Source organism: Alosa pseudoharengus, unplaced genomic scaffold, assembly GCF_046254945.1.
Source record: "Alosa pseudoharengus isolate Yale_2024_CS ecotype anadromous, Long Island Sound unplaced genomic scaffold, YU_APseudo_1.1 YU_APseudo_1.1_scf_24, whole genome shotgun sequence".
Taxonomy (NCBI): domain Eukaryota; kingdom Metazoa; phylum Chordata; class Actinopteri; order Clupeiformes; family Clupeidae; genus Alosa; species Alosa pseudoharengus.
The window spans coordinates 22,454,407-22,470,959 of record NW_027468689.1 but is presented as its reverse complement, the minus strand read 5'-3'; the positions used below and the strand labels follow the sequence as shown (position 1 = coordinate 22,470,959).

General features: G+C 42.5%; 1 protein-coding gene across 1 annotated transcript; it reads right to left on the bottom strand.

Annotated features, from left to right (window-relative positions):
* Positions 1–7,678: 7,678 nt before the first annotated feature.
* cep97 (centrosomal protein 97) lies at positions 7,679–16,458 on the bottom strand. The gene is made up of 11 exons (XM_076303499.1): positions 16,378–16,458; positions 13,474–13,616; positions 13,095–13,253; positions 12,840–12,941; positions 12,097–12,210; positions 11,796–11,962; positions 10,796–10,960; positions 10,508–10,650; positions 9,515–10,196; positions 9,173–9,248; positions 7,679–8,814 (listed from the first exon to the last, which is right to left on the bottom strand). The coding sequence occupies exons 1-11, from the start codon at positions 16,442–16,444 to the stop codon at positions 8,503–8,505; spliced, it is 2,130 nt and encodes a 709-aa protein (XP_076159614.1). The 5' UTR covers positions 16,445–16,458; the 3' UTR covers positions 7,679–8,502.
* Positions 16,459–16,553: the final 95 nt, after the last annotated feature.

Below are 16,553 nucleotides of genomic sequence, written 5' to 3'. Positions count from 1 at the left end.
TATTTAAATTATATTACAAAGTTCATTGTGCCCCCCCCCCCCCCCCCAGACCCCCCGAGAATGTCAGAACAGCATTTATTGCACAACATTGCCAGTTAAAATGCTACATATTACATACTGCTGCTATAAATGTGTCTGGGTAGGCGGCCTACATACTCTATTGTTCACATATGCCACCAACACCATCACAACCTCACATTTGCCACTAACGCCAATCATTCCTTCAATTCATCCCAGACATTCCTTCCTCCGTTATTTTTTTAACCACCAGCCGCCACTGAGGCACAGTTATGTTATGTACAATAGTATGGACCTCTCCCCGTTGTATACTACACACAGAAGTAACATATGAACACATCAGAATACAGTAAGAATACCCCAGAATTCTACAGTCCCCCCTCTTGATCAATCAAAAAACACAGTCTGATGTGTCCTAACAAAAAATAGAAAAATAATAAAACCAAGCATTACTTCTCAGGCACTTTAAGGAAAAGAAAAGAAGTGCAGGCACCTTGAAAGAAAACTTAAAAACTGATTATGTTGCTGATGATTATCTCACATTCTAAGAGTCAAACCAAAAGGAAAACAAAGTCTTTTGAAAGTTCAGGAAACCGGCCGGCAACAGTTCAGTTCAAAGGCAAAGTCTCTGTCCCAGATGTTGTCTGTGGCTCCCGGAAACCTCATAGGCACATGTGGAGTGAAAAGAAAGAGCAGTATCAGTCGAAGAATAGTCATGAAAACAACAGTATATCTATAATCATCTATTATAGGGGTGTAGCATCCTCCCAACCCTGGTCCCCCAATGAGTCCCCGGTCAACCCGTTGCTGCGTGTTCAGCTCCCTTACGGGTGTCCCCAGAAACCCACCCGTAGAACCAGGACTACAGGATTACTCCCCCCTCTTGATCTAGCTTAATTGTAATCATTCTCAAAAATCGGCAATTGTAATTGTATCCTCAGATTAAACATTCCACATATCAGTAATCACACATATTTAATCATAAAAACAATTATAAGACCTGTCCAAGTCTATCACTTTTCATAACATGAGTTTGTGTCAAGAAGAGTCCACTATCACAGCACTCTGGGTATGCTCGGGTTCTCAAAGAAAGATTCTATGACGTCATAAATTCCCCGTCAAAATGAAAGTCTCCCATGAATCTTCCCCCCTCTAGTTCACAACTTACCCCCAAAAGAAGATCGGCGGAAAATCAGATAGAACTCGTACCCTCCCCAAGCCCATCATGTTATCGGCGGGTCTACTAGCTTGCAATGGCTCGCAAGTCACAATCTCGAATGGGCCAGAGTCCAGTGTCTCTGTTGCCTGTAGCTCGCATGCTACACCAGACCGCTGGTAAGGTGTCAACCCAGAGAATGCCTTCTTGATGTTTCTTGGCCAGCCGTTCCTTTAAGGTCCGGTTCGCTCTCTCCACCTGTCCCGACAATTCTGGATGGTATGGGCAGTTCAGGGACCAGTGCACATTCAGCATGCGGGCCACCTCGGCGCAGACTGCTCCAGTGAAGTGTGTTCCGTTGTCTGAGCAGATCTGTTCCAGCAATCCGTATCGGGGAATGATGTCTTTCACGAGGACTTTGGCAGTGTGTAGTGCAGTTATAGATCGTGCAGGGAATGCCTCAATCCACCTGGAGAACTTGCACAAGACAACCAGAACATCTCGGTAGCCTTTGCATTTGGGAAGAGTGATGTAATCTATTTGGAGAATGGTCCTGGTGGAGCTGGTGTCTTCAGCATGGGCAACTTAACCTTCTTGTCATGATTGTTTTGCCGACATGTGACACACCGCTTGACGATGTCTTTGGCCGTTGCTGTGAACTTCGGTGACCACCAGACCTGTACGAATCTGTTCCTCATCTTCTCCACTTCCACGTGTCCAAGCGAATGAATTTGCGCCGCCAGATAGGGCAGAAGACTTTCTGGAGCCACTGTTCGTGTTCCAAACCTCCACAAGTTGTCATCATGGAGCTTCGCCGCATTTTCAATCCAAGTTCACTTTTCTTCTCGGCTTGAGCTGTTCTGCATGTCTATGATGTTGGCCAAACTTTCCCGTTTTCCCTCTTCAGATGTTTCCTTGACCTTCTTTGTCACTCTCATCATGCATTTCTCATCGTCATTTTCAAAAATGTTCCTGTTACCGTTAAGTCCGTCCGTGTTTCCATTCTCGTGTCCATTCTCGTTAGTCGTTTCGTTATCCCCTCCCTCTCTTTTTCTTGCGGCTGTTCTTGACGCCGCATCCGGCATTGCATTGCCTCTTGCTTCAATGTTGTCTTGCCTTGTATGTGCCTTTACTTTGATCACTGCCAGGTCTTTTGGCAGCTGCATTGCATCCAACAATTCTGCCACAAGCTGTCCGTTCTTGATGGGACATTGTTTCACACATGGAGGTGGTTTTCCAGTCAGTCTGACAGGTTCCATTTCCAACAGTCCACAGTCATTCCTTCCCTTAGCCCATGCAGGATTTTCCAGGAGATCCTCTCTTTTTAGCCTTCTCAGGTTCCACAAGACTTCTCCATCTCCCTCTCCAATGGCTATGGTGACTGGGGCTGTCTGCTTCAGACTGCATTTTTCTCCGGTTGGTCCACCAGCTGTCTTGATGACGCCTGACAGAGGTACTTTGTGTTTCTTCAATAGGCTGGATGAAAAGACTAAGTTCAGCACCAGTTTCAATAATGTGTTCTTTAAGCAAGGCAGTAGCATAGAGGGTGTTGTCGGTTCTCGCTGGTTGGTAAAGCACAGACACGCCGTCGGCGGTGGCTACTGTGCGCACAAGGCATATGAGTGCCTCGTCAGCTGACTCATCCCAGGTATCCCAGTCCTCCATCGCTGGCCTGGTTGTCTTTGTCTTTGGCCTTGTTACCGGAGCAGTCGCTCCCTGGGCAGCATTGGATGTAGATGCCCCGTCATTATCTGGTGCAGGTGGGGATGAGGGAGGAGGGGGTGGGTGAGGTGGGGTAGGGAAAGAGTTGACAGGTGGGTAAGGTGGGTAAGGGCTTGTAGTCAGTTGCATTGGTAACAACAATGGGGCAGGAGGTGGTACTGAAGCTATGGCTAGTAGCTGTGGATAGCCATACTGGAGTGGAGCAGTTTGATGATGGTTGGTTGCAGACGTTATTCCTTGTCTTTGTGGATTGTAGAAAGCAGTGGCTGCTGATGGGGCCAGAATGATTTGTTTTGTGTCACCTGCTGGCTGTTGGTCAGGCGGGGTGCTGTTTCTTGGCCCATGTGGGGTTCCCATAACAGCAGCATTCTGTCCAATGAAGCTGTCTTTATCAATGTCCACTGCACTTCTAGATGTCTCCACCATGGCATATGGCACTGTTGAGTCCAAGTCAGGCAGAGTCGGATTGAGGCTTGGTTGCCCGTTCCGCCCCCCGCCCACACTAGGTGCAGGTGTGTATGGGAGGAGTTGGCTCCTCCCCGTTGAGTGGGCCTCTGAGACTACTCCTCTTCGCCTCATTCCACTCTGTTCTGGCAACACATCCGCTTCCATGAGTTGCTCCTCCAAATCACGTCTCTCAGTCTCATGTCTGCAAATCCTGTCTCGGATCTCTAATTCCAACTTCTCTATTTTTCTTTGTAATTTTTTCTCAAATTTGCCAAATTGTAATTTTACTGCCATCCAATCTGACACATGGGCCTGCAACTTAGTTTTCCTACCAAGACCCATATCTGGATTGTGCTAATATCAATTAATATTAGATTTCAAATTGTACTATGTGTTTCGTGCAGTGACGTGATCCTTTTAAATATATTTTTTAGATTTTTCTGTGATGTGGTAGAGATATAGTGACAATTTTGGTCAGTAATTTGTTCGCCTCTCAATTGTTCACAAGTTGTCTCTCTTTTTTATTTCACACTCACACACTCTCGCTCTCTTAGTCCCCACAGAAGAAAAGGAAAGACAACACCCTAGATGTATCTCCTTCGGACACTTTTCATGCAATTTATTGTACCCGCAGCCCGAAGCTGCCACTATAAATTCAACACAGGTCAGAGATATCTAGCTCTGTCTCTCCCCCCCCCCCCCCCCCCCACAGCGGAATAACATGCGCACTCACACACACACACATTCACTCTCCCTCAAGGGCAAGGAAACACCTTACCAGTTACAAGGACACCTTACCAGTTATTTTACTGTACCCGCAGCTGCCACTGTAAAATCAACAAGTGTCAGTTACCGTGTCGCACTTTTTTCATAGTTTGGCTGGCCCTGCGACTTATAGTCAGGTGCGACTTATATATGGAAAAAATATATATAATTGAACATGTTTTTAAATGTTAATTCATATTAACTGACATGAACCCTACATGAAACATTACTGTCTAGCGCGAGAGAGCGCTCTCAAATGCACAAGTTCTGTGCACTTTCAGTCAGAGATTAGTGTTAGCGCTATGCCTGAAGCACACATGCACCTAAATCATAAAATTATGGCCGGGATTCTATTTATAGCCGGGCCTCAGATTCGGACAAATAAAGGCCAGTAATAATTTTGTTTCAATTTAACTCATAAAAGAGCTCTTAATATTTTATATTGTTGGTTGGTTTAATATTGTTGCCAATGAAAAGTCATTGTCTTACACCACGAGTCTCCAACATGTTGCTCCCAAGCTATCAGTTGCATGCCGCCCCCTTCTGAGCTTGCCAGAGGCTGAAGCAGTAACCTACATTTAAACACAATTGTTGCTGCCAGGCATTAGCCTACGAATTTTATAAAAAAGTAAATCATGCAGAATTAAAAAAATAACTAAATTTAGGCTATCATAGACCTCTTTGGCTATCCGGAATAAGGTTTCCATTTCAACACAACACATGTCCCATGAATAAATGAAAGCGGATGCCTTATCTCGCAATAAGCGGATGGAAATCCCGACACTTCATACATGAACCGTCAAATACCCCACAGATTTCAGTGGTCATCAGTCCCGATATTTAGCAATATCAAACAGTACAAGCCATACCCCAAATAAAGGTGCTATGCTTTGCGCAGCCTAAATAAAAGACTCCCGCCATAAGGATTTGAGGATTTACGATAGTCTGTCTCCTAAACATTCCTCATCCGTAATCTAGACATGCATGAAAACATTTGAAAACAAAACTCACTGCCATGTAGGCTAATATTTGATCACTGTTTTGCTACTAATTATATTTCACATAATGAATACACACACTAGAAAGTGAAACTAGGCCTACTATGCGCTCCGTGTCTGTATCTGTCTGTTCACATCCGCAATCGATTATAACGTTCCTCAAATGGAGAACACATCCATGTTCTCTCGTGTTAGGCTGTCATGCTTCTGTGTTCGCAAAATTCCTGACGGTTCCTGATCGCTAAACGTTTGTTTTCCTTTCCTGTCGATCGTGGTTGATGTAGAAGCACCTAGGCTATAATTTGACTTAAGCGGTGAGAGAGAGGGAGAGAGAGAGGCACCGGCGTGCGCGTGTGTGTGCATGGGGTTCAATTGAAGTCAGAGTTGGTCCGTCCAGTCAATAGTCACGCTTTCTAGGCTCTTGTGGGACTTTTATTATTATGCTCAATACTTAATAACTTATGCGCAATACCCGCAATCCCGCGCTGAAATTTAGGCCCTGGTTTTAAATGCGCATATTTATTTGGCCTCTATGTGTCCAGTTACATCTGTCTGTTCTTGGTCTTGGATTTTGTGAAATACATTTCTAAATATCACCTGCTTGCTGCAGCTTTGGTCTGCACGTCCTATTAAAACCGGTCTGTGCACGTCTTCTTAAAACCGCATCTTTTTCTCTCTCGTGGGCATTTAATCTGCTGCCGGCTTGTCACTCCACATCGCCCAAAATGCTTGATTGCATTGCATTCTCTACATTTTTAGCTAAATATTCATGTACCACATCAACATTTTTGTTCAGGGAATCTTTTGTAAATTGCTTTACAATTACTGTCGGGCCTATAGGCCGATCGCCTGGTTTGCGCATTGGTCACGTCCTTTTAAAACCGTCTATTTCTCTCTCGTGAGCAATTAATCTGCTGCCAGCTTGTGACTCCACATTGCCCAAAATGCTTGATTGCATTGCATTCTCCACATTTCATTCTTTTGCTTTACAATTAGACCTTCCGGCCCTCCTCTTGGCTGCCTTCACTCCTTCGTCTTCATTAACATTATTCTTTTTGGCCTCAATAGTCCAGTTACATAGTCTCTGTTTTTGGTTTTGGATTTTGTGAAATACATTTCTAAATAAATGCGACTTATAGTCCAGTGCGACTTATATATGTATACTTATAGTCCGGAAAATAGGTATATCTAGCTTAGTCTCCTTTCTTTTCCCTTTTCCCCTCCCTTCCAGCTGGACAGTGATAAAACAACAATTAAATAAACCTGTTGACCTAGTCAACCAAAACATAGGTGGTGAGCCTATCCAACTTAACTTCCCAATAACTGCAAAACCAAGACAGCCAAACCCGTGGTTGTCATTCCGTTTGTTAACACTGTAGCACTAAGTTTAGTCGTCACCAAACAAAGACCGTTGAGAAAACATAAACACCGCACAGCCTACTATTTTCTTATTGGCACACACACAGCATCATCGCATGAAACACACACAGCACAGCTTAACAGGTATTAATATCACAGCAAAGAAAAGAAGTTCCCCAAGTACTTGTACGTTTAATCGATTACTTCTTTTAATTTGTTCACGAATCTGTCATAGTGAACGCTTTTCCTCCTCTATATCCAATGACCTATAGACGTCACAGTCATTGATATAGGCATATCAACACTCTTAATGACACAAACTTCAATACTCTCATTAATGTGCAGCTCTTAATTTCTAATTCATCTAATAAATTAGCTTTACTTTGGTTCTTTTTCCCACATAAAGGAGTAAAGACTTTTTGCTTTCACCTGGTCAGAATGTCTTCACTGCATGCAGGGTGAGCGCAATGCAGCAGTGTTTCCCCTCTTTGCAGGCTTCCAGCTGGGATTCAGTCGCGTCAATCAGGGTGCCAAGATGGACTCTTCTTACAGATGTTCAAGATCCAAAATCTGCCCCCGAAGTCTCTTTGAACCCGTTGGATGTTCTCGTCTTTCTTCTCCTCTTGCGGTCGGGTCACGATAACTAAATGTTGTCGTCTTTCTTCTCCTTTTGCGAGAAGGGTCACGGCACCAAATGTTGTTGTCTGGACCAATGACACACAGCACTTCCTGAAGAGGTTCCAAACATGTAAACCGTCTTTCAGACCTGTGAAAGAATTACATTGGGGCATGTGAACGCATGATACTGTCCATCATCATCATCATCATCAATTATCCCGCATCCATCATGAACCTCACCATCAGATGTTTCATGACTGATCCAAGGTACCACAGATGTTTGCCAATTTAATTTGCAAACCAACCTATTTCTGTTCTATTACACATGATCATGTATGTGCGCTATGCATGAAATGTAACAACAACAAAAACAACAAAAAGAATAAACATGTTTTGTTTTTCTGCCAGTGGGAGATTTTTTCAACAGGTTCATGCTAATGGGGTGAAAGGCCAATATTTGCTATTCAAATAACAAATATAAAATCTTCAGAAAATATGTGAAAAACCACCCAATTCTGTTTCAGTTCATTCATACACATGTGCAATACATGCATATGACCAAAAAAGGCAGAAACAATTTACCAAGACAGGTAAATAACACAAAAATATTTTATATTTGAAGTATTAATCACACAAAATGTAACAAAATGAATACATGTTATTCATAACATAGGCCATTGTCTGCATGTTAAATATGCACTTAAATGACTAGTTAAAAATGCTCAGGAGATGTACATTACTTTCAACAACATCAATGTGTATAGTTTCAATCATCAAATCATATCTCCTTTTTTAACAAATTACACACTGGCTATAAGGACACAAACAGAGAGAAAGGGAGGGCGACAGAAAACTTTAGAAAACTATTAACATAAAGGAATCATTCAGGCAAAATCGCATAAACAATCATTTTGTATTTACAATCCATACAGTTCATCCTTCAATACATGTCAGATACAGCTGAATTATTCTATTTCTCCTGCATGCAAAACATACAATGGTTCGCAGAGCATGTTAAATACATTTCAGACACTTGCACTGTGTCCAATTCTTCTGTGATGTCCAACATACTTCCTGGAATGGCTTTGGACACAGCACAACTTATATCATCATAGTGGCAATGGTAGTATTAGACCACTACAGTGTTTCAGCTTTCAGTAGTTCTTTAATATATTACTTGACTTGGCATTACTTTGAGACACAGCCTGTGCCACACACAATAGGTAAACATGTTCAGTACCAGCTCACTCCCTTCTCTGGTCATCAGTGTTAGCAGCTAACAAGCACAGACAAGCAACACTTGTGGGCCAGTCATGTACTGACAGGATGGAAAGTCAATAGAAGAGATTAACCTTGAGATTAACCTTCCTTCCACCTCAACTGCACCATGTTCATGTTTCTTTCTTCAACTTTTTCCTCTTACTCTTGTTCTTTCTGCTCAAGACTAAAATGTTGCTCTTCAATATTTCCTTGACTGCTTTCCACAGAGTTTGACCGTGCTGCTGCTGCTGCCTCAACTGGTGACACAAGGTCTGGAGAGTTAACAGTCACTTTGCTATTGATGCTGTCCTGTGGGGCCCCCTGGTGGTCAACATAAGAGTGTAATTCAGGCTGTGTTGGGGCCTGGTTCTCAGACTGGGAAAATGGAGCACAGGGCCTGGAGCCGGACAGGGCAGAGCCACACTTCAGCTGTTCCATTACTGCGTTCTGCCATGTGACCACTGACTGAAGCTGGAGGGACAAAGGGATTGAAAGGTATGAATTGCAGATGGACGGACAGCTTTATATATACTGTTTATATATGTATATACACTGCCGTTCAAATGTTTGGGGTCACTTTGAAATTTCCATTCCACTCCATTATAGACAGAATACCAGCTGATATCAGTTGCATTGTTTTTTTAATCAGGGCAGCAGTTTTCAGATTACATTATGTGCTTAAGTAATTACAAAAGGGCTCTCCCATGTTTTCACAGTTATATATGAAGACAGAGAGAGAGAGAGAGAGAGAGAGAGAGAGAGAGAGAGAGAGAGAGAGAGAGAGAGAGAGAGAGAGAGAGATGTGTTCAGTAGGAGAGTCATCACTAACCTGCTTCCAAAGACACTTCACGGCTTCCTCCTGAACTAACCTCTGTAACCTCTCTTCTTCCTGTTGCTGGTGAACTCTAAAGCAGAAAACACACATGCATGAGCACACACACACAAACACACTCACACAGTTACAAAATAAAGCTATAATTTCTGGAAAAAAAACACACATGCATGAGCACACACACACACACGAACACAGTCACACACACACACACACACACACACACAAATAAAGCTATAATTTCTGAAATAAAAAAACACACATACATGAGCACACACGCACAATCACACAAATAAAGCTATAATTTCTGGGGGGGGAAAAAAACAAAAAAACAGTCACCTCTCGAGCTCCGCTGTCAAGTACAGGATGTGTTCCTGCATGCGGCGTAAGCGGATTTCTGACCGCACCTCTTTGGCCTGCGGATGGCAGAGCCGTGTCCAGTGGCCACGCCACCATGCCTGTATCCGCACCGCGGCCGCATCTAGTGAGCACGATTTTCCTTCGCCATTCTCCGCCGGAGTGGACTCTGCCAAACGACACTGTCCTCCGTTCACCTTCACACAGTTCCTGTTATTGGCCTGTGAACACACCACGTTCCCTTCCACTTCTGAATGCTTCTCTCCGGGCGTTACAGACAGGCTGCAGTTTTCATGTGGCACCATGGGTGAAGACACAACCAGGCTATACGTGGGCGTCTTTTGTCCGACTCTCGTTGCCTTGACGTCCCTTGCAGGTTGGGCTGGGACATGGGACTGCGACGGCGCTTTGGAGAGGATAGTGAAAGGTTCCGTCTCTCGGCCATCGTCGACGGAGCACATGGGTGGGTGTGCAGTGGACGTCACGGGCAGGAAGAAGGACTCGGAAGAGAGCTGGCTGCGGTGGAGATTCTCCTCATCGGTCTGCACATCCTCCAATCGCAAGGAAGCGGAGTCATCGCCACGTGATGGGGAAACGCCATGGTAGAAGATTGGAGCTTCTGAAGGGTCCGTACCCACCCATGAGTTTACCTGGACGACCGGTTCTGACCACAGAAGGAATAGATGCACACATTTTGATTACAATTCCCCACACCACAAAAGACATAATCACAAACTCTGGGCTACAACAGGTCCGCAACTGAATTGCTCCGTTCGCGAAGCTTAAATATAGTTTTAGAAGACTGGTCTAATTTTTTGAAACGTACACGCACTACGCGTCTGGTGTAGCCAGTTCCATTGATAACAGCAGATCCCAATTGCAGCAGACGCAACGTGAACAGAACACTTTAGCTGCGGACCCAGTGTATTCTCCCTGTAAATATACAGTGCGTCCGTTACACATTTATCCACACACCTGCCCTGTAGATAAGCGAGGGAGGCTGTGCAGAAATCCCTTTAGATGATTCATGTGTCTGCTGGTCCAGATTAAAGGGGACAGGGTGAGCTCGGCTCGAGCTACTTCTGTGATCTGACTTCAACAGCTGCCTCTGGTGTTGCCTGAGAGACCCAGGGAACAATTCAGCAATGATGATTCATGTATCAGTCAATACAACTACAAAGACTTTAAAGGTTTACAAATAGAGTGAGTTATAATGAAAAGCATTTCAACTATTTACACAAGAGATGTATGTATGTAGGATACCTCTGTTTGTTGAGAATCCTCTCCAGCTTGGCATCCTCTGCAGACTGCAGTGCAGTGGTCACCGTCAGGGGGCAGACAGAGGCCAGGTACTGGACCAGCTGGTCATGTTGCCCTGGACGATAGCTGTGACCTTTGCCCTGGCTGTACATCCACTCTGCCTTGAGTCTGTGTAAGAACACAGAAGTTGAATTTAACAGGTTTGAACAAGTCTAAAGCAACAGCAAACAACAATTGGACACGTTTTAAAGGTGTTTTACAGCTAGCTAGTTTTGGAGTATCTTCTTCTAATTCAGTGTTTCTCAAATTTTTTCAGACCAAGGACTAAAAAAAAAAAAAAAGAGTAGACCTACTTCAACAGTATATTACACAATAGGCCTACTCAATGAACCACCTTGCTTATTTTCTTTGCACCTTGTTTATTGTGTCAGATGATTCATATGATTTAGCCTGGCAAAGCTTAAATAGGCAGTGCTGTAGAACTGTTTGGATTTACATACAAGTTGGTTCAATATTGCAAACAACTCATCTATATTATATTTTACGTCTGCTCGCGGACCACTTGGGATATCTTGCGGACCACCACTTTGAGAAACACTGTTCTAATTCATTTTGATGGTACGTGGTCATATGAAAGACAAATTAACACACCTGTTCTTCCCAATAGCTCCCAATGCTTCTACACGCAATGTAGTTCTGTAGCGATGGACCACCTCACGGAAATGTGAGAAACATTTGTACAGCAGCAGCACATCACATCACCTAAAAGATATCAGTTAACTTGCTAACAAGCTCTTAGCAGTGCCACCTGTGACACTGTTGATGCTATCATGCCTTTAGGTTGTTAGCTGACTAGGTTAGATCAGGGGCCTCTTGACAGAAACATCCCGTGTCTGAAAATCTTATCTCTGTTTAGGGTGACATTTAGATGTTTTTGTTTAAGTTTCCTAACTTTTTTTGTAAAAAAAAAAATCCAATTTTATTTAGCTATTAATGAACTTACTCTTCCTTCTGAGACACTGCATATCCATCGAGCACTTTCAGCTTCAGGCACCAGCTCACCACATAGGGCCGATAGTCAGAGCCTGCTAGAGTCGAGCTGGCCATGACACACGGATTACCAACGATGGACAGCTGCTCCAGGCTGTGGAGGGAGCCCAGGTACGAGACCTGATGGAGAAGAATAATCGGAAAAGAAATTGGCTGAGTGAAACTGGAAATAGAACAGCAAGATCAAATAAAAAGAGTAATAAGAACAAAGTAACAAAGGAAAGCAGATGAACTGAGGCAATTCAAACCATTACCTCATTCAGGTCTTTAATCTCATTTTCCGCCAAAGACAAGACGGTGAGTTTGGGGGGCAGGAAGGCAGGAACAGAGCGCAGGGTAGTGATTGTGTTGCAATTGAGATGCAGTGCCTGGGGAAAAACATACAATAATTTCTCTAAATGTTTATCTCACATTCTCATGCTAACGCGATGATCCAACAACAACAAAAAATAATAAATATAGATATTACCATATTCATCCCCAAAGGGAAATTATGTTGTTACAGCAGCAATTAACATCGCTCTAAGCGATGCTGGGTAACGTCACTTCTGTTGATGTTCAAACAAAACAGAGAGCAAGCTCGCTACTCCCTTCCCCACCCTCCTGTGCAATTGAAACTCTCCTAAACGTGCATTTCTCGTTGGTGATTTGTTGGAACAGTTTGTTATGTTTTTATGGCCCAGGTTGGCCCAGGTTGTTTTGTTGCTGTTTTTGGAGCCTGGGCTGTCCACAGAGACCGCGTTTTTTACAGTGTATTCAGGGCACAGGCAGCTAGCGACTGGTGAGGTGATGTTTGCTGTACGTGACAAAAAAGGTTTTAGCCTAAAAAACGTGTGACATCGCTTAGAGCACCTTTAATATATAACACACACACATACTACAGTACAAGTCAAAATTAATAGAATTTAGGATATTATGTATCTGTGCAATTCAATGTAAACTGTGTATTTTCTCTAAAATGATTCTGAATAGGAGGAAGATCAAGCTTAGTAAATACCTTTAAATTAGTGAGCTTGGTGAGGTCACCAATTACAGAGACGTTGTTGTCGGAGAGGTCCAGATACTGCAGTCCCACACAGTTGTTCAGCTCGTCCATCACCTACGAGAGACGAAGTAGACTAATCAAACAATAAAATTCAGCTTACACATGCAAGCATTTATAAGACAGTGGTTAGTAGCTTGGGAAAACAACTTTAGACACCAACCTGTCAAAAAACATCATGGGTATCTGAGAAAATGCTATTCCAGTTACCTTGAGATTGTTGCCAGCCAGGTTAAGCCACTCCAGGTGAACCAAGTCCTTCAGGCCTTCGATGTAGCCGATGCTATTGTTGGGCAGATTCAGCAACCTCAGCTCTCTGAGCTTCGACACCCCCATCATCCGTACCAGCCGGTTACTGGCAACTGACAACTTGAAAAGAGAGCTCAATGTCAAAAGTTTCATTCCATAGATATTTCCACAGCACATTTCACATTTTTTGAGTGATATTTGTCTCACATACCAAGTCTGTGTCGGTCCAGTTTACATTAACCACCAATATATTAAAATTATTCTGTTTACTGTGACAGACCTCATTGTGCAATATTAGACAATTGTGCAACATGGAACATACAGTAGTGCTTCTGTGTACCTGCTTAATTTCTGTGCCTTGGTCGAGGTTTTCCAACTTAATGATATTATTATTGTCCAAGATAAGTGTGTGAGTGTCCGCACAGGAAAACAATGTTGAGTCCAGTTTGTTAAGACCTTGATCTGAAAGGTCTACCACCAGACCTAGAGGAAGGAGGAAAAAAAGAAGAAGAAAAAAGAAGTATCCAAAGCACTGTCAGATTTTGTCTATTTGGACAAAAGGTCATGCCACTGGTGAAGCGATCTCGTAGAATACAGATTTTAGTTTGAATCTTCAGACATAGCCGCAACGCAGTGATGAGGGCATTAGGAAATTAAATGTATTAAATTAGGATTGCATTAAATTGGAACATTGGCCTACTGTAATGATGGCCCTTAACAGGCAGTTCACATGGAATATATCTGCAGGGCAGGCAGGTGTTAATTCAATTAGTGAAGGCCTAGTGCAAACTTTTTTCATCCTCTATAAGAGTTATATTTTTATCTATTGTTAAGTGGGTCAACTGAACCTGTTTAGTTGCTATAGCAGCACAGAACTCTGAATATAACTATTGGCGGCAAAAATGACAACAGGCTACAGTCAACGAACAGAGCATGAAAAATAATAATAACAATTATATATATATTATATACACACACAGTACATTTACAAATACTATATATTATTATTCTTTGAGCTGATAGCCCAGCTGTCTGGATGTGCCACCCAGGTCCTCCCATAGCTCCACCCCTAGCTGAATAGCTGATAAGCAACTGAAGTTTACCATTGCCAAGGCAACCAGTCAGCTCACTGGTTGTAAGATGTCACAACAAAGAGAATGAATGATAGATAGCATAAAGTAATTACTTTGTTACTGAGGGTGTTAGGAATTACTACAATAGTTTTAAGCACCGCCATTCTGGTTACTCAGAGACTTGATAATAGTAACAAAAATAAAAATACATCCTAGTCCCTCCCTCTAATTAAAACCAGAGGGAAATGAGGAGGGAATGCAACGAGGAATCAAGGACAGACGTGAAAAATTAGATTACTTTTAAGAGATGTCAATTACTGATGAAACACCTCTTGCTAGTTATACAGCATACCTTCAATAAGGGACAGCCTCAGGACAAAGATCAATCATCGAAACAGCCTAAACTGTGTGTAATTGTCAATATAAGAGACAGTATGACCATTATAGTTATTGCCATGATTTGACACAGGCAAGTAATTTCATTATTCAGTATTCATCATGGCTGAGACAGCATGGTGTGCTACTGGTCTCTCAAACTAAATTGTGTGCACAGGTCACTCTCTCATGCTAAATTGTGCAGATAGGGCACTCTCTCAAGCTACATTGTGCGTATGGGGCGCTCTCTCAAGCTAAATCCTGCAGACAGGGTGCTCTCTTGAGCTAAATCCATAAATGTAATAATAAAATGTTATAAATTCTAGCAAACCATAAACAGCTATGACAGCAGCCTACGATAGAAGTTATTGCAAAGGAAAAACACAATAGTGTTCTCTGCCATTTCATTCCATTCTGCAAAAAAAACTTTAATATAGTCCTCGGCCAAATTTCTGTCAAACATAAGTTCAGAAATGGAGCTGAGCTGGTTGACGCAGAGGAAATACTTCAGATATGCATCAAACTAAGTAATAGCCTATAGATATATACACAGTCTATATCAACACCATAATAACTGTAATTTTAAAGCTTTACCACTAAGGTTTACATTCAAACAACAACACATTGCATTTATAGGCCTAATGCTTTTCAAGGCACCAAAAGCGTTTTACAGTGAAACAGTGTGTAGCACCCACACATCAGCTTCATGTGTAGAGTGAGTGAAGGAATTCATGAATGAGCCAGTTATACTGGAGGATAGGGGCCAGAATGAGGGTTGGGAATTTAGCCAGGACACTGGGGAACACCCTACTCATTTTGTGATAAGTGCCAAGGGATCTTTTCTGAACCACTATGAAGGTGACCTCGGTTTAAAGTCTCATCCTACAGATAGATTTTTATATCTTCTACAACTTATTTTCTGCTATAACAAGTACAGTATGTGGTTATTTAACCAGTCTTATCTACATTATTTTGACCCAAGGAACGTTAATAAATACTACAGATATTGTGTACACATATTTAACCATAGCCTGATGGTGAAGACCTATTTTTTTCATATGTCGATTCCAACACACCTATAACATTGAAAGTACAGGCTACATAGGCTATCTAAGAATTACTTGCCATGATTTTTTTTTTTTTTATCCTTCAACAGATGTAGGTAAGCTAGATTAAATAATCAATGACATTTCAACTCATTTGATAGTGAAACAGCTTACCCTGGTTGAGAATCTACCCCTATCATTTCTCTAAATCCATTCAAGCAGATAGTGTGAAGGATGGCATAAATCCTCATTAGTTTAAAGTAAATTAAAATATTTGAATCAAAGACATTTCGTAGGCTACCTAACACACGTTTCGTAGGCTAACCGAACACAACATGCGGGTAAAAGGTGAGCGACAAGGTGAGTCCTAGTTCGCGGGAGACATCTGTAACGTTAATTGACAGGTTTGATTGTTCACCCACGTAACTGACATGGAAATGAACGACAAGTTACTCTGTCTCAATAGCATTGACACAGACCTAACCCAACGAAGCATTCAGAGGCGTAGAGAAAACAATAATCTCTCTAGAGCTGTGGAGGCATTTGAATGTCAGGTTTTCCAGTATTGCACACAAAACATCAGGAAGATCCGTGCCAGCTAACTTGGTTGCTATCAGTTCGTTATGCCTTCCTAGGCTACCAAATACACGTTAACATGACAGGTTCCCTCAACATTATGTGTAGCTTCAGGCCCATTGTAATGCACACATGCCACGAAACTATATATATTATATATGTATTAAATATTACCATCCATTTTTCTTGACTGCATGTAAGAAAGGGGTGAAAGCGGTTTCTCCGTTGTAACGTTAGCCATACTTCCCGCTTGAGTCTGGCTGCGTCAAACTAGCGACGAGAAAAACACAAGCCACAGAGACCCTTTCTGCAGAACTACAAAATGACGCACGAGTTCACAGTTCAGACGT

Coding starts and splice junctions, on each gene's coding strand:
- cep97 (XM_076303499.1), bottom strand. CDS start 16,444: ATGGCTAACGTTACAACGGAGAAACCGCTTTCACCCCTTTCTTACATG. Junction 13,254..13,473: donor AAGGCACAGAAATTAAGCAG/GTACACAGAAGC, acceptor TCTCTTTTCAAG/TTGTCAGTTGCCAGTAACCG. Junction 9,249..9,514: donor TTGACAGCGGAGCTCGAGAG/GTGACTGTTTTT, acceptor TTTCTGCTTTAG/AGTTCACCAGCAACAGGAAG.